This window comes from Argentina anserina, chromosome 1 (assembly GCF_933775445.1).
Source record: "Argentina anserina chromosome 1, drPotAnse1.1, whole genome shotgun sequence".
Classification (NCBI taxonomy): domain Eukaryota; kingdom Viridiplantae; phylum Streptophyta; class Magnoliopsida; order Rosales; family Rosaceae; genus Argentina; species Argentina anserina.
Genome location: NC_065872.1, coordinates 8,333,289 through 8,354,527, shown reverse-complemented (window position 1 = coordinate 8,354,527; position 21,239 = coordinate 8,333,289). Strand labels below are relative to the sequence as shown.

Genomic DNA, 21,239 nt, shown 5'->3' with positions numbered 1-21,239 from the left:
AACTTATATTTTCATTTCAGTTTGGTGAATTTCACTTTGCCAAAAAAGAATTATTTTTACACCTTCCCATCCAAACAAAAACAGAAAAGTTTCTAAAATTCAAAACGACCATAAATTTACGGAAAATTCTAATATACATCAATGTATGTTATATATCTCACATCCAACGGTCGATATTGTTTTGTGAGTGGGGTCAGAAAACAATATCCGTTGTGAACCGTCGGATGTAAGATGTATAGCATACATTGATGTATAGTAGATTAACCCTAAATTTACAACCCCAACGTTACAAATTTGACTTCCTTATGGCGCCAATGCTATATATCCCATGCCCATAACGTACTATTGTCATGAATCTGTATAGATGATCGTTATTAACATACCCACAATTACTTAGACGACGACTAAGAAGAAGAAGAGTTATTCGCCGAAGTTGACGTCACTTCACGGTGGTTGTTGTTGTTGTTGTTGTTGTTGTTGCGGCAGAACTGGAAGCTAGTCTCCTCCATCCTCTCCACCACATAATGCCCCATCGTTGCGCTTTCCTCCACCAAATTCTCTCGGCAAAGAAACTCTTCCCCGCAAACCCTCTCCACGTTTCTCCTGAAGTCATGAACGAACACGTGAGTCTTCCCGCTCCCGCCTTTTTTGCTCCGGGCCAGAACGCCGGAGGTGAAGATGGGAGAGATCCTACCGGGAGAATCAGGCCAGTCTCCTCTCGGCCCGTCGATCAAGATCAAGTCCCAGTCCACCTCGTAGACATGGTTTGGAAGATCATTGATTCCGAGCTTGCATTCTGAGAACAAGAGATTCTGAACCGGCCGGCACTCGTTTCTGATCTGTTCTTTCGCGGCCTTGATCAACTCTGACATCTCTCTAGTCTTGGTCGTGTATTGAACATCGTAGGCGTCGATTTCAGGGTGCTTTTCTTCCATGTAGGCGGCATAGTAGCGGTTCTCGTCGATGAAGACCGTCCGGCCGTTGTGGTTTAGGGCTTTCCAGAGAAGGGTCTCGTGGGTGAGGCCGAAGATTAAGAAGTTACATGGGGAGGAGCATTTTCTTAGTACGTCCGAGATGGGTTTGATATCGGAGTATGACATTTTGAACGTGTCGTTTGATTTCGATGCGTAATAGAGGAGTGTGTTGATCACGGTGGTCGGCATTGGAGCGTTGGTGGCGGTTAGGGCGGCGGTGGCTATATTAGCAGTTGTGGTGGTTGTTGTAGTTGCTGTTGAATATGCGTACAATCCGCTGGTGTATATGATTGTGAGGAGAAAGGCGAGGGTGAACAAGGACATGAAGGTGAGAAGCCATAGCCGGTTGGAGCTCCCTTGCTTTTGGATGTAAGGGTGGAGAAGAATCAGCTTGGTGTTGCCGTTCTTCATCTTTGAGTGTTTCACAACAAGGTGATCGAGTCGGTGTTTAGCTCTTTCTTTTCCCCCTTTTTAAATTTTTGGCTGCAAAGGATTTGTTTTAAAGATTGTATTGACTAAGCAAGCAGAGAATTGAAGCAATGTGAGGTGAACAAACCGAGTGCGACCTCAAAATAACCCTCTTAGAGTTCTAGAAATCGGATTACCGAATGGGAATTCTTTATTGGGGGTATTACTGGGTTGTTAGCATTGTTTAGTTGTTTTAATGATTGTGGAATGTGTGCTGTGATAACTAATGCCAGTAATGCGATAGGAAACAAGAGGGGAAAAACAAAGGGTAGTTGGTAGAGGGGTACCCCATAACTAATAACAAGCCTCAGGTCGCTTTGCCTTGTTCATTTTTTCAAGTAACCACTTTAAAAATGCAATTTCCAAAATTTAAGTTAGCTTCCTTTGAATTGACAACTTACCTGAAACAAATTGTCAGATTAGAGTGAATAAGCATGCTTTGGATTAATATCCCTATGCTTTTAATTGTTTGTGCTCACCAAATAAATGAGACTTCCAAACTCTTTGTGAAGTTGACACTGTAATGTACGTGCCTGGATACCAATTTGCCAAATGTTGGTGTAGATTAAGTACTGCATATTCGTGGCAATTGCAATGAAATATGTTTATTTGCTGGAATTGTTATTGTATAAATCTTCTGGTATCTACTCTAAGTAAATCAAACATTATGTCATAAAGTAGGTGATGAATATGTTCAGTATCTGTGAAGTGTGAACTATAATAATAGAAAAGCAACAATTTTAGCTTTGAGCATTATAATTTCTTCATTATATCTTTGTTTTCAGCAGGAATTGAAGGCGGATTTTGCCACTCTACAGTTGATTTTCTTATGGAACTGGGTTGGATGACTCTACCAATGTTTGTTTTTTTCTATTTGTTGTCGTTTTGTCATGGTGTTCTTAAGGGATATACATTTGGCACTGTTATGTAGTTGCAGTTCTGCGTAATTGTTTTGGGCCTGCATTTTTGTTTCATTAAACTTATATTACAATAAAATATATATGTGCCTTCTGTGCTTAGGGTTGTAGCACCAAATCATCAAAGGTATCCTTCAAGCCTTGAAGTAGGTCTGCCAACACTGAAGACAGCAGGTGGTTTGATCAATGATCAATCAGATAATCACTATGAAAAACAAATGTTTACTTCAAACTTACCTTTTCTATAGTAGAAACCAACTCAATTCTTATCCTCTTATCTCCCCACTCCATCCATATCTTGAAAGAAACCTAACATTGAGTCACTGATGAGTGCACCACTGCATGTATATTTATGCTTACATGAATGATTACTCTCACAGTAGTGCAGCATTTGCATCCCTCACGTCACCTCTATTCTCCTCTTAACAGTTTTGTGTTTGCTTCTGTAGATTACTGTGTGAATGTGGCTACACTTTTGTGGCTGCTGTGTGAATGTGGGTGTGGCAATTGTAGATTACTCAATTTGGTTTGGGCCTTAAATGTTCCCTTATAGCTATACTTTTTCAGGAAGGACCTAATTTGCTCCTACTTCTGCCCATCTTTTTTGAAGGAAAAAAAACAAGATCGAAGAAGAAGAAAGATCATTAGCTTTGATTTTGAAATGGAGCAAAAGAAAAGGAATGCATATTAACTTCCCTTTTTGACAAGGATCACATAATTTAAAGCATGATATATTGGATAAAAAGGAAATTGAGGCAGATGAATGCCCCTTTCCAGAAAAATAAAAAATAAAATAAAAAAAGAGGCATAAAAAGAATGTGGTGTCTACCGCTCATGCCTGCATGCATTTGAATATAAATTGAAAAGAACTGTACACATTTTTTTTTGGTCAACTGTCTACACATGTGGATGACTTCATTTTGTGCAACATTTGAAACCCTTCGATCAGTCAAGGGTTGTAGATGCATGTGTCATTAACTAGTCCTCAATTTTTCTTTTTAAATTGTCCATGTTTACATATATTATATTATTACTGATGTGAAAAAATTACATAAGCATATATATTTATCCTCTAAGTGCATCTATTCATGGAAACCATATAGAGAAGAAGCTTAATTGAACCTCCAAATAGATGCATCATATATGTATATGTGAAACAGCACAACGTACATGTAAAATTGATCAACATGCAATAAAAACATATCAAAAGATGCATGCATGTTTCGTTACATGACTTCACCACTCTTCTTACTCCTAGCTACTACTTTGTATGGAGAAACTTACTACCAGGATCGAACTGCAGATTGAAATTCTTATTTGTCGCTTCTCCCCACACTCCGAAAGTTCTACCAATTAACACGTATATTCGTCGAAGAAGTCCTTATTGCTATGCTAAAATCTGATTTATTGATAGTACCATCGAAGTATTGAGAGTACGCAGAGGATCGTCAAACTATATTGTGCCCTGTTCTTTCAAACTTCATCTCAAATTATTATGATAGTTAACTACTAGCTAACAGATCTTTGTAAAAAACCATTCCTTTACTCATTCATATTGCTTTCTGTTAATTCTGTAACTAAGCAACCTAGCTTCACAGTGCCAGTTGAGTTTTTGGGATCGATTATTCACAGTAGTCTAGCATAATATAATAATTCTGTGCACAACTCTTCAATCCCTGAGTTCTAATGTCAACTCTTCCATCCCCGAGTTCTAATTCTTTCTTTATTTGCTTACAAGGCGAGGTCGTACAAGAATTATGTTGTAACTTTATGACTTGTGAGTTTAGTCGATCAATCCCCAAATCTTTTTCCAAAAGAGAAGAAAGAATAAAGAATAAAGAATAATTGGCTTTGAGGATTTGAAATAGATGCAAAGGAAGACGAAGGCATAAACCAACCCTCCTTTTTGACAAGGATATCACCAAACATTAGAAAAGAATGAAAGATGAGGCAGATCAATGCCCCCTTTCCAGATCGGGAAGAAAAATGCATGAAAAGAAGATGCTACCCAATCTAGAACATCATGAAATTTTTACACTTTTTATTGCTTAATTGGAATTCAATATCGAATGTGAATCAATTATTGCATGGTTGATCTGTAGTCACAAGTACTATGTTTTCTTCTTCATTTGCTTGAATTCCTCCACTGAAGACACATGATATGTAAATTTAAATTGAACTTGAATGACCATTGATGTGCACTTAAAGCTACCGTGCATTATAACATGGCCCCTAGCCAAGAGGAGGACTTGCCCACATTATGCAACTGGAGTCTCTAGATAAATCAACTTGATCTAAGTTTAAGGCCAAATTAGTCTTAATTCCAGAACAAGCTGATTGAACAGATTTGGAATCAAAATGCATCTTTCATTTACATACTAAATCCATGACAACTGAAATTAATTGTTAGATAATTTTATAAGGTGGATTGTGTCTCATTTCGAAATATAATAACAACTAAGAAACACAGGCACTATAACCATTTAAAATGGTGTCTAAAATAGATAAATGTATGGGAAGTCTAATAAGATGGGGTTAATTTGCACATTAGCATGGCAGTTTGTATATGATTATCAATAGATGTTCAATGAATTAGGCGAGGCTACCACTATGATAAAAGGTTTGACAAGCTTTATTTACAGTTTTGTGTTTTCTATCACATTATAATTTCTACTTTCCACATTGACAACGAGTTCTCATTTGAAAGGTCATGTGTTTAAACCTCTAAAATGAATCCAAACAAGTGCGAGAAGGTAGTCCTTCAATGAGTTTTGAATCCATGACCGTAATAGACCAACTAGACCTCGGCTCAACGACTGCCCGGCTCACTGGATCCTTTTTCTTCCTAGTTTTACAATTCGCATCTTCACTTTGGGAGTAAAATTGATAAAATTGAAGGGTAAAATAATAATTCATTTCTTTATACGGTTAATAAAAATTCAAGTTTGACTTAGTAAGACCATTAAGTCTGTCTCACGCAGGTCTGCGTAGTAAACCGTAGTACATTCGATACGCGCCTTCCGTCGCGTGTATATACGTATTCTTGACGTGGTTCTGCATACTTGCATGGAGTTCGGTTGGCGTATGTGATCTGGAATAAGATCTATTAAGGTGATGATTAAGGAATCTTACCGGTATCTAATCATCTACAATCAAACAAATCATTCTCCAATATGAACGTTCAAACATGTCCGTATATAACTTAAGATTGAAACTTAATCGTGATGATCATAATCTCATCTGGATACTTGAAAATTCTTTGATTAAGTAGATGTTCATCATCATGAAATGATAAAAAAATGATGATAAATGATCTCAACAATTAATATATCACAATTGTCTTTGAGTGGTCGAGTTAGTAATAATCAAGTGTGAAACTTTATATCCAGAATTGAATATCGCCTGTTAATTGAAATTAAACCTAATTAGATCATTCTGAGTCACTAGAGAGAGGGACATATTCTGACACGATTTCCAGGAAACAGATCAATGTCTGAGCCTAGAACAAGAACTACAAATACACCTCGGTGAATATGTCTGATAATTCACCCCTACGAAATTTAAAAGTCACGCGCCATACTGGGCAAACATGTCGCGAGTACATGGAAGCCAAAGACAAAACAATACTAGTTCCAACACCTAACTCACTTCACGTGGACTCACAAACTCTGAGAGCCACTCCCAATCAAGTTCCAGTTGCTGACACACTCACTCACCTCACTACATTCCAGACACACCCAGCTACAACCCACTAAAACCCCAAAACCCTCCTCCTTCCATGGCCGCCCTTCTTCCCATTCCATACCCAAAACCCTCTTCCCACTAAACCCATCAAAAAGCTCAAACCTTTACTAACAATGCCCACCATCACCCTCCTCTTCCTCCTCCTCCTCCTCCTCGCCGCCGCCGTCCACTCCCAGCCCTCCTCCGACGCCGTCGCCCTCCTCTCCTTCAAGTCCCACTCCGACCTCGACAACCGCCTCCTCTACACCCTCAACGAGCCCTCCGACTACTGCCAATGGCAAGGCGTCAAATGCGTCCAAGGCCGCGTCGTCCGCTTCATCCTTCCCTCCTTCCGCCTCCGCGGCACCCTCGCCGCCGACACCCTCACCCGTCTCGACCAGCTCCGCGTTCTCAGCCTCCACAACAACTCCCTCTCCGGCCCAGTCCCCGACCTCTCCTCACTCTCCAACCTCAAGTCTCTCTTCCTCTCCCTTAATTCCTTCTCCGGCTCCTTCCCTCCTTCCATCTTCACCCTCCACCGCCTCCGCGCCCTCGACATTTCCCGCAACAACTTCACCGGTCCGATCCCGGTTCTCGTGACCCGTCTCGACCGCCTTAACTCCCTCCACCTCGAGTTCAACCGCTTCAACGGCTCCTTCCCCGCTTTAAACAACTCCTTCCTCACCGACCTCAACGTTTCCTCCAACAACCTCACCGGCCCGGTCCCGGGAACCCCAACTCTCTCCCGGTTCGATACCTCCTCCTTCCAGCTCAACCCGGGTCTCTGCGGCGAGGTTATCAACAAGGCATGTAGCTCACACTCCCCATTCTTCGAATCACACAATGCCACCTCGCCGGAGCCCTTAACCGAAAACGCACAGTCGCAAGGAGTAATGCTGTCACCGCCCTCTCCGACACGGCACAAGAAAACAGGCCTTGTTCTCGGAATTTCAATCGGAGTAGCTTTTATTTTCGCCGGTCTGTTATTCGTTTTCGCAGTGATCAGAAACCGTAAGTCCGGCAATGAAGCCGAAATTAGACCCTCGAAACCGTCCCCAAGTAGTACTACGGATCCAAATGGCCGCATTGCGGAGCATGAGATGCAGAAAGAGGTGCCCAAATTGGTTCCCAAAATAGTTGATCATTTCGAAGAAGCAGCTCAGACTAGAGTGATACCGAAGAGTGGGAACTTGGTGTTTTGCTATGGGGAGAGCCAGTTGTACAGCTTGGAGCAACTGATGAGGGCCTCGGCGGAGTTACTTGGGAGAGGAACCATCGGGACGACGTACAAGGCGGTGCTGGATAACCAGCTGATAGTGACGGTGAAGAGATTGGACGCGAGCAAGACTGCCATTACGAGCAAGGAGGTTTTCGATCGGCATATGGACGCTGTGGGTGGGTTGCGCCACCCCAATTTGGTTCCGGTGAGAGCTTACTTTCAGGCCAAGGGAGAGAGGCTGGTGATGTATGATTACCAACCCAATGGGAGCCTCTTCAATCTCATCCACGGTAAAAACTGGATACTATGCAACACCAAATGCCTGCCATTTTTTTTGTTTTTACAGCTTGTTCTTACTTGCCTGTGCTATTTGTGGCGTCATGATTGTGGGAATGTTGCGATGGCATGACATGGGCATTGCTCTAGTTTTTTCCTGTGTGTGTTTGTTTAGTGCGAGTACCTCTGTAAAAATGCCCACAGAGATTGGCTTCATATGCTTTTATGATTCAAAGTATGACCCTTTAGATCAGAAATAATTGAAAAGATATCTGACCATGTGGGTCTAATCTGCATTGAATGTGTAATAGGAATTCTAGTTGACAACTTATGTTTATGAATTTGTGTACCTGATGATCTGAAGTTATGTATGAATAGGTTCAAGGTCGAATAGAGCAAAGCCTCTTCACTGGACTTCGTGCTTGAAGATTGCTGAAGATGTGGCTCAGGGCCTTGCTTACATTCACCAGGTGTCGACTTTGATCCATGGCAACCTCAAATCGGCCAATGTGCTTCTGGGAGCTGACTTTGAGGCCTGTCTTACAGACTATGGGCTGGCAATGTTTGCAGACTCTTCTGCTAGTGAAGATCCTGAATCTGCAGGGTATAAAGCTCCTGAGACAAGGAAGTCCAGTCGCCGAGCCACGTCTAAGTCAGATGTCTATGCGTTTGGTATCCTCTTGCTTGAGCTTTTGACGGGTAAACATCCGTCCCAGCATCCGCCGCTTGTTCCTATGGATGTGGGAGAATGGGTGAGGGCAATGAGGGACGATGATGTTGGGGATGAAAATCAACTTGGGATGCTCACTGAGGTTGCTTGTATATGTAGTCTGACATCTCCAGAGCAGAGACCAGCAATGTGGCAAGTGTTGAAGATGATTCAGGAGGTCAAAGAGAGTGTAATGACAGATGACAATGCAGGTGTTGGATTTTCGTAGTAAGGTCTGAAGTTTTGCCGCATTGCATCCAAAGAAGAAAAAAAAATGCAGGAGGCAGTGTTCTTGCACGTCTCTCATTGGAGAATTTCCTGAGGAAAAGTTTATGATGGCAACTTGATCGAGGGCCAAGTTTGAACAACTCATTTACAGGTCAAACTTGAGGAATTCATGTAATGGTGTTCCTACGATTCTGTTAATGGCAGGTGTATAATGAAGTTATAACCGCTTATGATTCTTTCTTCCTAGATTTGGCTAAGATTGACATGAAACATAGTTCAGCTGTCATTGAGGTGATATGAATTCTGCTGGAGTTATAATTTGAAATTTCTTCTTGATTTTTATGATCTTTGGGTACGTACAAGAGGTATTACATTTCAAAGCACCATATTCTGCCAAACTTCGTGGTATGACACTGGCATAAAACACTGGAAACTGTGGTGATATCACTGCTATATACAAGGAAGTCTAATTTTCTATTGATGACAATGTACAAAAACAAAAATCAAGTTGGGCAAACAATTAGCATCATATGTCAGTAACAGAAACCGCCTCTTTCTTGCGTATCTTCCTTCAGCAGATGCAGCACTCCAAATTCTTTATGCAAGTTTTACGGGACTGTTAGCATGGCAAGTTTGCCTCTGATGGAAAACCATGGCCAACTCTGATGACACTGGAACGTCTGTCTGCCAATTTACAACACACCTAGAATGATCCTACATGCATAACCATACAACGTGGATTATGCTATTCATGCAATAGATGGCTAAGGTTCTGTTTCTCTTCAAGAATTGGCGGATATTGGAAACAAGAGAAAGCTTACCTGCAGTTAAAGCTGTTTTCACCAAGCCATATCTTGAATCATACATGGCAGTGAGATGTATGTACAGCAAAATCGAGAAGCTTATGGAGTTATGGAAATGAAGTCATCACGTCATATCTATAGATGGTGACTTCTAATTAGTGAGCCTTGGGGCGAGACCTTGATCTAATTAGTGTCTCATCGCTGTGCTTGATCCATTCTGAGAGTTTCCAAGGCTTCTGCCACTTCCATTTGAACTGTAGCAGCCACTGATGGTGACTTCTCTTCCATCTCCGAAGTTTCCCAGCTTGCCCCATTGTTGCTAGTTTCTTCATTGACAGTTGCCCGACTGGTACCAGCTGCTAATTTGCCAACAAAATAAAGTCAATTTTCATAAACAAGGAGGAGACCAGCAAAATTAAAGATAGTACAAAAGAAAAAGAATTACCTTTCGTGTCTGGTTTAGAAATGTTGCCGACTCTTGAACTGAACTGCTTACTACTCCTGGTGTAAATTTGAGCTGCTTTGGTGCCGGAAGTGATATTGGAGACAAATGTCCACCCATGTCATCCGCAAAGTACTTTAATGAAGTGCGTAGATTTCCCTGCAGATATCCATTTGTGTTGAGATACCAAAAACAAAATAGCGGCTGGGGGGGGGGGGGGGGGGCAAATGATCACAATTGATGAGAGATTAGGATGAGAATCATGAAAAAAGGTTGCAAGTCAAGAAACATTTAAAATGTGACGAGTTTAGCATGGTGGTCTCACCGAAACTGGGGGTGTACTTAAAGCAACAGCAACAGCTTGTTCTGTCAACTTTTGTTCCTTCACAAGCTCCTTTCTCTGTAATTCGCTTTTCCTAAGTAGATGTACAAGCTCATTGAGTTGATCTTCCATGTCCTTGATTTCCATTTTCTTCTCCCACAACTGGCATCTGTTGACACATGAATCCAAAGCATTAATCATGACCATTCGTTTCCTAAAATTGCTATTTAGCACAACCAACCAAACATATGAGTTGAAAGGGAAATTAGATTCTGAATCACGAATAAATGAGAAGGATAGATTGAAGAGTTAATCATAGTGGATTTATTGGATCAGATTCAATCTATGTCGTATAATCACCTTGTTTCTGCAGCGCTGTTAAATATATATTGAAGCAAGTTCTTAGCATCACCCATTGAACGCACTTGGTTCCACCGTCCACGACCACTTAAACTCCGGTCCCGTTCTTCTGCCTCAGACAGCTGTGTAGCCATCACCATGAGAGCATTTGAAGACATGCTCAGCATGTTCTCGAGTGAAGCTATTCTTGCCATCCGTGCATTGTGTGACATGGACAACACTCTGATGGATTGGAAACAAATTAAGAGAAATAGAATAGAGATTGTATCACCTCTGCATAAATGCATTATCTGAAATTAACGAACCTGGAAGGTACACTCTTTCCTATTTGGGCACCCTGCCCTTCTGAAGAAAGCTGATTCGCTTGTTTAAACATAGCCAACTCTTTTTCCAGTGCAGCTCGTCTAAAATATTAGTCTTCTTAATGCCAGTCTAAATATATTCCATAAGAAGAAAGTACAAGAAAACAGGAATACATACAATTGCTGTTGCTTCTCATATTCATGACGAACTTCGTGCACGTGCACCATGACGTCTAGCTCATGATCAAGCCACCGTTGTAAAGATCTTTCAGTTCCCTGGATAGACAACTCATATTGAAACTTTTGTAGGGCAATTTTAAAAGAACCTTAAGCTTAATGTTCTATCAGAAAAAATACAAACGTTCTACTAGAATATATACATAACAAACCAATTAACCAGTCTAACAATAATAACAGACTTTTAGGTGAGGAGTTGATGAAATTTTCATCATGACATCCTGAGCTAAAGCTAAATTTGTCATACAGATTTTTGAACATCAAAATCCAAAATCGTAGCAATGATGAAAAGCAAAGTACAAACCTTTACCTGGCTAGCTGAAGTATGCCCATTGGAGTTGGCTGGGGAATGTCCATTGGAGTAAGCTGAAGGAGAAGACAGTAATATAGGATGTTATAATGATACCACTTGGAACTACAAACATCTTGTTGGAGAGAACACGACAGTTGTATGCAAGTTGAAAATTATGAACCAAACGAACACGTCAAATAGCGCATATATTACCTGAGTTGTCACGTATAACAGATTTGCGTGCTTCCAACAATTGTTTAAGCCGCTTGGTGGCATTTGTTGCCTCTTCTGCCTTTCTTTGAAGTACCTGCAACAACCATTGATATGGTTGGTGAAATTAGACATAAATCGCATATCAAACGAAAAAGGTCCTTAACCAAAGAAAATGTAACATATATCTTGTTAAAAAGTCCTATCAAAATCACAAGAGAGAGAGAGAGAGAGAGAGAGAGAGATGTGTTCAACTGTCAGTATGAATTTCAAGTTTAAAAAATCTTTACCATTTTCTGTTGCTGATTCAAAGCTTCAAGTTTATGCCGTTCAAAATCATTTCTCCTTCCTTCTTTTTTTAGCTGCTTGAGAAAAAATCATAACCAGAATTCAAATCCAAATAAATTATAGAATCTCTGTACTAAGAGGAACTTAATTATAAAATAAATTTTAGAATTCCACACTGTATGCATAAAAGTACCACCCATTTTGCAATAATATTGCAATGAAATGAATGAAATAAAATTTTGTTTTTCTATTGAGATCCACCAGCCATTGAGAATTGGGGTGCAAAATTCATAACTCACAAGTCAATTATTTTTTAATGGAAAATTAAGCACCTGTAGTAATTCCTTCTCACGAGAAGCCTTCCATTGTCGAAACTTTTCTGCCTCTTGTTTAATTCTATGCTGCAAGTGAACCTGCCGACAAAGAACAAGAAAACAATGAAGAAAAGTTATACCGTCTCAAATAAATTCTGGTATTGTTTCTAGAACTTTATGAAGTATAGAAAATGAGAACAAACCTTCTGAGATTTGATATACTGTATTTCAGCTTGCAGTCTCTTTGCTGCTTCATCACTTTTTTGTTTTTCCCTTAAAAGTTGAACCTGGTTTTCTTGTTTCTTCTTAAGATCTGAAATCTGAAGTTCATGATGAAAATAATCAATCATCAGGATTCAGGACAACTATAAATAGCATAATGTTAGTAAGAAATTTCAATACACATTCACCTGTGTTTCAAGAGTTTTTAATTTTTGTGCATGCACATCTTTCAATTTTTGTCCTTGTCCGTCAGAGTTAGAAGAGGCAAGGCTCTCAACTTCAGTTAACAAGCGATCCCTCTCTTGCTGTGATTGTTACCATTGTCAGCCTACAGGTAAGTGCTTACTGGAAGAACAAAATAATTCACATATCTTCAATCTGACCTGCACAATTCTTTTCTCTTTCTCAAGTTCCATGATTTTCTTTCCAAAGTGCTGCTTCAGTGCCACAGTGTCAAGTCCTCCAAAAAGTCTCATCTCAGACTACAGTAGAAAAAAATTTTGAATTAGACGAAGTAAAGAGTTACATTCATAAAAATAAAAAATAAAAAAAAGCTTTTATTTCTAGAAAACCAAAACAATGTCAGAAAGATTAATGTGATTGAAACAATGATCTCTGGGAAGTGTTCAATAAGGTTTACTACAAATCATCATGTAATCTATAAGTAGTTTATTACTTGGATTATAGGAGTTTTCTTCAAGTTAAACAGGAGCCATAAGTGAGTGTAAGAACCTCTTTTTGCTCCAAACGTTTGTTTAAGTCATTCAACTCAATATCCAAACTATTCTGCAGACGTTGATGCTCCCATTCTTTCGTGACTTCATTAATTTTTCCGGAATTTTCACCTGCAAAATATGCAATTATACCAATATGAAAAATATTAGAATCTCCCTAATATATTCAGTTCGGCTGTATCATGGTCAAGCACATCATTCTTCTAAGCTGATCCAAATTAACCAAACTGAGTAATTTACCTGATGAAATTTCACCCATCTGATAGTCAGATGAGTCAATACTCTGGAAACCCCTCTTAAGTCCATCACTTTTTGTGGAACAAGCGTCGCCTTCCTGACAAAAGGAAATTAGGAACATGAGGACGACAACAGCAGTTATAGTAAAAACTGTATTACGAAGTAAACTATGCCGTCCAATTATAATTAAAATAATAATAACAATAATAATAATAATAACAGTATCATCGTCATGGAAGACATTTGAAGTCACTTGAGTACTGTAAATAATTGTTAAAGCTGGATGTTGAGTCCATAAAATAGTCCAAAGCTAATTGGCCATTGGTCAAAAGTTTGGCCCATATTGAGATACAAGGCTTAACATATGGCTATACTACAAGTTTTTATTTGCACAATATGAAGATCGCATATCAAAGACATGTTAGAAAAATTATGATCACATACTTGCATATCTGCATCACATGGTTGCATAACAGCACATCTGCTCCGATATCTATCAAGTTCTCGACAAAGATCTTCATTCCTGGCCTCAAGCCAAGCAATCCTTTCCTTTAGAACCTGCATAACCAAATTTTATTCTGTATAAAAGACACATAGGCTTCTCCATCCAAAACCAGTGAAATTTCTTTATTGGGAGAATACCGGCACTTCATCAAATTGAGCTCCTCCACCACGAGTGCATAGCTCTGCCTGCAATAACTTTAGCTGCTCTTTCATTTTCTGCATCTCATTGGATATCACATCTCTGTTAACCTATACAACAAAATAGGAAAATATTTTCGGAATTCATTACAAAAGGCATATCGAACGGTGTTCGAAAGAAATTATAGCAAATATAGTCATAGAGAAAGTGAACGCTAACAAACTTACAATAGGCTTGTTCTGGATATTACGAGCACGATTTGCATACTTAAGAGTATTGAGACTTTCCTCCCCATTGATATCAGCAGGACTGATGCAAGCTGGAAGAACAGCAAATTCACCAATAGTCAGAAACTCATGGAAAGCCTCTGACTTCAACAAAAGGTGAAGCAAACCCAAGACCCAGAAACTCTAGTTCAAACAAAGAAAATGAGGACAGAAGCACACTCAGTCCCCATGAAATGTTTCGCAAAGAAAGTAGGAATATATATTAATATATATATATATATGTAGCATTAACAGTGCAAGACCAATTACCTATCATGACTGTTTTGCTGTTTCCACCAAGTGAATCCTGCCAAGATACACATTTGAAACCAGATCAGAACATAAAGATATATTAAGTAGGCCCTTTTTTGCAAGATGACGAAAATGTGATAAACAGTTGTAGTTTGACATTACTTTGACGTACATTTTTGGCTCATACTCTGAAAGATTAAGTTTATGCAGCAATGATTAACTTGTACTGTAGAATAATAGATTATTAATCCAGGGTTTAATACACTTTAACTTCTAATTAGTAGAGGCATACTTTCTAATGCAAAAATGTTGTAACTCCCCAATCAGGCATATCTTTATATAAAAATTATATAATGATTGTGCATATGGCATATCATCGTTGTCATGTCAGCCTCAGAATGTACAATATTAAAATTTTACGTGATAATATATCTCAGGCATAAAAACTAGATTCCAGTTTATCTAACCTGCAAGAGCCGAGTGAGTTTACTGTCTCGGTAAGGGACATGCATGCCCTCTTTCCTCTTTTTCTCATCTCCCAATGCACTGATGACATTACCAAGTGCAAGAAGTCCCTTGTTTATATGTATACCTATTCACAAGTCAACAATTTATTATTAAAGATTCTAGGGGACATAGATTACATTCTAAAGAAGTTTACTAACCTTCTTTAAGACGATGACCATCAGTCCCTGTTCTTTTGGCTCGCTCTGATCCAGCAAGATCAACCAAATGGAACTTGGCACAGAAATACTCTTCACCCATATCCTCATCTGGAGTGTCATTTCCAGGAAAAGTTGAATGGATTTTTCGCAGTTGTTCCAATGTGATTGTGAAGATGGCATGTGACCGACTAGTACAAACATGAAAATGAGAACCATATGCCATTAATTAGATTATAAACACTCGCTACGAAATTGGACAATGGACATTCTAATCATGGTAACATTTTCTAGAAGTTGGAATTTTACTGCTCTATAAGTGTTTAAGAATGAAAATCTCTGTATGCAAAACTAATGCAATTTCAGTATATAAAGGACGTAAGGAACAAAACTATATGGATAAGTTCCCACACTGCAGAGGTTCATTCCCACTTTTGAAGCTTGATCTCTCAGGATATTCAGTCATCATGGATGATAGTAATTTACTGGTAAACATTGTACATGGCTGTGTCAAAAGCATCAACCTTAATGATAAAACAAAATTATTTCCCAGAATGCAATATCACCTACCACTTGTCTAATTAGGCCTCAACTAGCATTTCCTGATGCATTGATATGTGTCAAAATGAAGGACCCAGAACTCAAACTTAGCCATTAATAAAGTTAATCATGCGTGTCAATGGAGAGAAAGCTTAGAATCCAAGGTTTACCTAGATTGGTTGTTCATATTTGTACTCGCCGTTGCTCTGCTTAATGATCCTTGTGCCAGGCAAGCAGCCATTTCTTGTGATGAAGAAACAGCAACTTCAGTTAATCCTGCTAGTGTTATCGCTCCATTTGATGTTTCACGAATTTGTAATGGATGTCTTCCATGGGTGTTCATTTTGGCAGCATGTCCATTTGCTGCATCCAATTTACTCAAAGATACAGAATCCAACAAGTCCCTGACTTCTTCCTTCAGAATCTGAAAATTCAAACCCTCTACTTAATTCTTTTGTTTAGAAATAACAACAATTGGGTGAGAACTTGGTCTATGAAGAAACAGAGTACATAGCCATTTGATAGAATAGAAAAAAAAAATGCCAATGGTTTCCCTTTAAGTACCCCTTCAAACATTAGATACATTTGGAATCTATCATCTGATTTATCACACCTTTTCAACAACATTTTTTCCCATTTCTTTTCTATCATTCTATTGGTTTAAGCTCATTGAAAGGCGAGATTGAGGCAATATATGTGGAAATACTAGGATTGTACCTCAATAAAAGATACTTGCAACTGGAATTCTGTTTGATGCTTCAAATAATCAATCTTGCTGAACAGTGCATTCATAACTTTAGGAATCAACCCAGTCTGACAGCCATCTCCAGAGCCAGTTCCCATCGTATATGTCTTTCCGGAGCCTGTCTGCAGCATATACATGTAGATTGTTAAAATTATATGAGAGTACATAGAGCATGCAACATGTTCTATATATGATAGAAATTACCTGACCGTAAGCGAGCACAGTTGCATTGTATCCCTGGAATAAACCATCAATGAGTGGAGAAATGCACTCCTCAAACATGGCAGATGATGGAGCTCCCGTGCTTCCATAGACATGATCAAATGTAAAGGAATGTGTCCCGATTTGTATCTGCACCATACTCAACAAATATGGCACTCTCAGCAACTAAATATATCAGCCAAAAGTTGCAAACTTTACAGAAAAGAAGTCACCCAACAATTTAACATCAAAATGCCATTGTAGTCTTAGAAGAGTGCCATATGAAAAAAAACAATTTAACATGACCATATAGTTTGTAGGGCTTTAACAAAGTGAGATATAAAAGATGGGAACCAATACAAATAACGCACAGAAGAAGGGAACCAGAAAATCAAATTCAAACATAAAACCCAAATTCACTGATCAAGCAGGCAATATTGGTTTTCCAAATGCAGAAAGAGACAAATTCTACACTAAATTCACCTCAGAAACAAAACCCAGAATATCCAAAAACAGTAACCACCACATATTTGAGGTTCAAGAATCCCAATCCCTTATCAGAAATATAGTACCTGAGGCTTTCCGGGTGTAACAGTAACGCATTCCTTACAACCCTGACTGCGTTCATCTCCAATAAGCGGTCGAATATGAAGAGCTACCTTAACACTACAATTCTCTGAGGCTTCCATTGAATCAAACCTCACAAAAACATACCCCAAAACGAATGGCCTAATCCAAAAAAGATGGGTACTCGAGAAAAGCTAAGGGAGAGCTTAGTAAACTGTCAGTTGCAGTTAGAAGAAGAAAATGATCCAACAACAAGATTAATAGATGGAGATTAGTTGTGGTGTTGGTTGTTATAATGGCAAAGTGGGAAGAGGGCGGGGTTTAGCAATCGTTTTTGAATAGAATATGACTGTTGCAACAAACAAACATCAAGAAGTCAAGAACAAGAACGAGAAGAAGAAGCAATGAACTAGTCAGTGTCACTATCCTAAGGTTGCTTGTTCTTGACTCTGCTAACACCAACTGAGTCAGAGACTGGTGAAACCGTGAAAGTCGGAGAGTGAGGAAGAAGGCAAACTAAGCCGGTGGTGGTTGTAGTTGGGGGGGGGGGGGGGGGGGGGGGGGGTTGTGTTGGCTCGCTGTCGATGTGATTTGTATTCCCAAAATGCCCTCAATGGAGGCACGCTCACACTGACACACTTGCCGCTGTTCACAGCTTTTAAGGCCAACTTCCAGGCTTCGACCGTACACTTGGTTCTGGAGGGTATTTCAACCCGTCGAGCTACATGGTTGTGAAGACAGGGATTACCGGGCGGTGAAAGAAGATTGACCCCTCTTTGTTACCATACGAGGTAGTGAGACTAGTGACTTGGCTTAACATATACAAACAATCAACTGGTAATTATACAGTTATACTTGTATAGTTCTACAACGGTTTCATCTTTTGTTTCACTGTATATGTCAGGATCTCGGTAAATCATAGAAGTGAAAGAACATGAACATTAGGGTTTCATGAAGAAACTCTTCTTTTAAGGAATAGTTAGGCTTTGTAACTGGTGATTTGCATTATGCACTATATTTGGTACGGATCGCAGCAGCTTGCACGTTGGTTCAATATAGTTACGCATTGCGGCAGCTTGCCGGTTGGTTCAGTATAGTTTAGTGGTTGGTTGCGGTTTTTACGTTATAGGAGTTTTGTTGTTAAATAATATTATAAGATATTGTAAATTTGTAATCAGTGACCTTATCATATGTGTCTCTCTTGGTGAATTTCTTGTAGAATTGGCTCGACTTGTATGCATTATGATTATATTGGCATTTTACCCGTGGAAGTTATTTTGATCATAATTTCTCACCACCCATTACTAAAGTTTCTTTTCTACATTTATCGTTTAGTTTTATTTATTTTGCTTTTTACGTAACAATTCATATGTTTGTTTGTGATAAACTGATGACAAAATGACATTTCTGTCCATTTGTAATTTGGTGGTACTTGGATACTGGTTTTATAGTAGTAGATGTATGGTTATGTATGTGACTAGATCAGACACAAAAGTTTATTTCTTTTTTTACCCTAGTATATAAATAAATTACAAAAACAAAATTCATGAACACAATTTCTTGATTAAATCAGATAGGAATGCAGTTTATACTTTGTTGAAACTGTCCTTAATTTCTGATGAAGATCGAAATGAAGGTCGACATTAAAAAGACGAAGAGATCGATCAACTTCAAAGTCTTTAGGTTTATTTTTCATTACCTAACTCTTCAAATCCTTCATCCATTGGATTCTCCCAATTTCGATGACACCAAAAAAATATAACTCTGTCAGCCGTTGACTGGTTCTTCATAAGACTCTGATACGTAATTAGCTTAATTAATCTTCCTTTCTGACAAAAAAAAGGGGTTAATTAATCTGCTGCTTATTGAATTGATCTTATATGGTTCCCACCGATAGCACCAAACTTGGTTATCCAGAAATTATCATGAGTACGTAAGAGGTTGAAGATTAAACTTATAAAACATCATAGTTTTGTACATGTAAAGCCATATTTCTCTGCTTTAAGTTTAAACTATAGGTAAAGGGTCGTACTCGATAGCCATAATTAAGATTCAGATGGTTGCTGGTTGAAATGTGAATAGTTTAAGCAATATTTATACTCCAAGATGATTACGCAATTGGGCAATGTCTTAGGGAAAACAAAGAAGTTGCTTGACTTGCTTCCACATTGGTTTGGATTAATTGTGACTAATTTTTCTTTTTTGGGACGACACTGCAGCCAGCGACCGGTTGGTCTTTCATGAACCTATATATTAGTTATATATGCTATGGCGAGACCTGAGATTTAGAAACACGAGGAGGGATCATAAAATGAGGCCTGGTTGTACTACAGTATAAAAAATCGATAAATAAACACGTATTGGACCTACGAATAATAATTAATAAAATATTTTTCATACGATAAATTATAAGAAAAAATTTATCATTTTTAAATTTTAAAATATATCACTGAAATTACTCGAAATCACTCAAATTTGTTATAAGATTATTTAAAAATTACTCGTCTCGTAGTTTTAGATGTGAAAGTATTAATTAGCTTTACATAATCAACTTTCTCAATCACTTTTTTTCAATAGATAACATAGTCAAACCATTTAGATTATAATTATTCAATTATCTTAAGTTTATTATCTGAAAAAAAAATCTCAAATATAAACTATATATATGTAAAAAAAAATGCTAGACTTTGGGGCTGATGTGGCCGCTACTCGGGCCTCACCTCAGGTCCGGGACTGTCTATACTCAAAGACATATCGAAAATTCGAAATGCAATACACAAAAGTTGTTGATCATGTTTGATCACTTTGATCAAAGCATCTTTATTTTGCTTGCAATCTTGATGCATGGGCCAATTTATCTCTTCTATTTAAAGCATGTTCTGGGAGAACCAATAAAATCAAAAGTCTATATTGTCTAGAATATCATTTTTGGGGCGTCAAACTAAGTTAAATGCTAGTATTTTCAAAGCCTCGGGTTGCCATTACATCACGAAGTGTACGTAAGGAATGTTTAGCTAGAAGCATCTGCATGCATATTTTGTCTCTGATGTTTTCATATATACATCATTTGTAGTTTCCCACTTACTTAAAACACTATAATCTATTACGGATTTACGGCGCATAGAGCGCATCTAAACCTTAAAGTTTTTGCTCATGATGCACTTGATTTACAGAAGAGCGGAGTTGCGCGTATATGGAGCTCTTTATACCTTTGATAGTTTGTGTTTTGTTCTCTCTCATTGGCCTAGTTTCATCAGATGCTCCTACCTTTTTATCCGACTGAAACCCTTTTATATATGCATGCTTTTTGCAAAAAAAAATATATATATATAGTTCCTTCCAGAGCGAAGCTTCACTCTGAAATTACAGTGTGAAGTTCCAATTTTAGCACACTTTGTAGAGATGATATTCAATAACATACCTAAATATTGAATTATTTATGATGAAAAAATTTAACCGAAAAGTGTGCTAAAATTGGAACTTCACTCTGTAATTTCAAAGTAAAGGTTCACTCTGTAATTTCAAAGGGAATGTTCACTCTGGATAGAGTCACTATATATATCCACCACAAGGCTACAACCACAAAGTTCGCAAACTACGGGCTTGATCTAAATATACTAGCTAACCCTTTCAGTCTTTTACAGCACCCCAGAAAAATCTAAGACAGATCCATTCAAAAAAAAAATTCTAAGACAGATTAACACAGATTTCGATCTATTAATGCATTATTCATTATCAATATTAGTCCTCTGAAATTGCCCTACACATGCATTCTCGTGGTTTTTAGGGCCATACTCCAGAAACAACTGGTTAATTTTGTGCTTCGATCATTCGAGTTCATGCATGGAACACGAAACAGTCGGCAACGAAGACAGAGAGTAATAATGATCGATCGATATGAATCTTTTGATGCATGCATGTGGTGCTCTCATGTAATGTGATTGTGGTCCTTCATCAATGAATTCCAGACGATGTAAAGCTTTCTTTAATTTTCTTTGCTTTTGTTGGTGATATGGATCTAAAGCTTAGAATTCTGCTCTATCTTTCCAGGTCGATCGAGCTCCATATGCCTTCTTCAACTCATCC

General features: G+C 38.5%; 3 protein-coding genes across 6 annotated transcripts; 1 reads left to right on the top strand and 2 right to left on the bottom strand.

The window, feature by feature from the left end:
- Positions 1-269: 269 nt before the first annotated feature.
- On the bottom strand, positions 270-1,566 carry LOC126784364 (protein IRX15-LIKE-like). Its single transcript, XM_050509828.1, has one exon. The coding sequence runs from the start codon at positions 1,383-1,385 to the stop codon at positions 405-407; it is 981 nt and encodes a 326-aa protein (XP_050365785.1). The 5' UTR covers positions 1,386-1,566; the 3' UTR covers positions 270-404.
- Positions 1,567-6,076: 4,510 nt separating this feature from the next.
- LOC126784233 (probable inactive receptor kinase At5g67200) lies at positions 6,077-8,768 on the top strand. Its single transcript, XM_050509717.1, has 2 exons — positions 6,077-7,591; positions 7,956-8,768. Exons 1-2 carry the CDS (start codon positions 6,217-6,219, stop codon positions 8,513-8,515), a joined length of 1,935 nt encoding a protein of 644 aa, XP_050365674.1. The 5' UTR covers positions 6,077-6,216; the 3' UTR covers positions 8,516-8,768.
- Positions 8,769-8,969: 201 nt separating this feature from the next.
- Positions 8,970-17,687, bottom strand: LOC126784198 (kinesin-like protein KIN-4A). Of its 4 annotated transcripts, none has more exons than XM_050509683.1 (26): positions 17,159-17,687; positions 16,590-16,736; positions 16,358-16,507; positions 15,811-16,064; positions 15,104-15,291; positions 14,906-15,030; positions 14,457-14,493; positions 14,148-14,239; positions 13,920-14,030; positions 13,722-13,835; positions 13,281-13,374; positions 13,039-13,151; positions 12,690-12,788; positions 12,495-12,611; positions 12,288-12,404; positions 12,103-12,183; positions 11,773-11,844; positions 11,486-11,579; positions 11,285-11,346; positions 10,922-11,019; positions 10,747-10,845; positions 10,442-10,663; positions 10,085-10,250; positions 9,763-9,918; positions 9,336-9,676; positions 8,970-9,228 (listed from the first exon to the last, which is right to left on the bottom strand). In XM_050509683.1, the coding sequence occupies exons 1-25, from the start codon at positions 17,273-17,275 to the stop codon at positions 9,473-9,475; spliced, it is 3,129 nt and encodes a 1,042-aa protein (XP_050365640.1). In that variant the 5' UTR covers positions 17,276-17,687; the 3' UTR covers positions 8,970-9,228; positions 9,336-9,472. The 4 variants fall into 4 exon arrangements, with proteins under 4 accessions (XP_050365640.1, XP_050365648.1, XP_050365654.1 ...); XM_050509691.1 differs by having other exon boundaries at positions 9,336-9,673; XM_050509697.1 differs by having other exon boundaries at positions 11,291-11,346.
- Positions 17,688-21,239: the final 3,552 nt, after the last annotated feature.

Excerpts from the sequence above, each read along its gene's own strand:
- LOC126784233 (XM_050509717.1), top strand. The coding sequence starts at position 6,217 with ATGCCCACCATCACCCTCCTCTTCCTCCTCCTCCTCCTCCTCGCCGCC. Across the intron at positions 7,592-7,955 it reads CCTCTTCAATCTCATCCACG|GTTCAAGGTCGAATAGAGCA; the intron begins GTAAAAACTGGA and ends ATGTATGAATAG.
- LOC126784364 (XM_050509828.1), bottom strand. The coding sequence starts at position 1,385 with ATGAAGAACGGCAACACCAAGCTGATTCTTCTCCACCCTTACATCCAA.
- LOC126784198 (XM_050509683.1), bottom strand. The coding sequence starts at position 17,275 with ATGGAAGCCTCAGAGAATTGTAGTGTTAAGGTAGCTCTTCATATTCGA. Across the intron at positions 13,375-13,721 it reads CATGTGATGCAGATATGCAA|GAAGGCGACGCTTGTTCCAC; the intron begins GTATGTGATCAT and ends TCCTTTTGTCAG. Across the intron at positions 13,152-13,280 it reads GATGGGTGAAATTTCATCAG|GTGAAAATTCCGGAAAAATT; the intron begins GTAAATTACTCA and ends CATATTTTGCAG.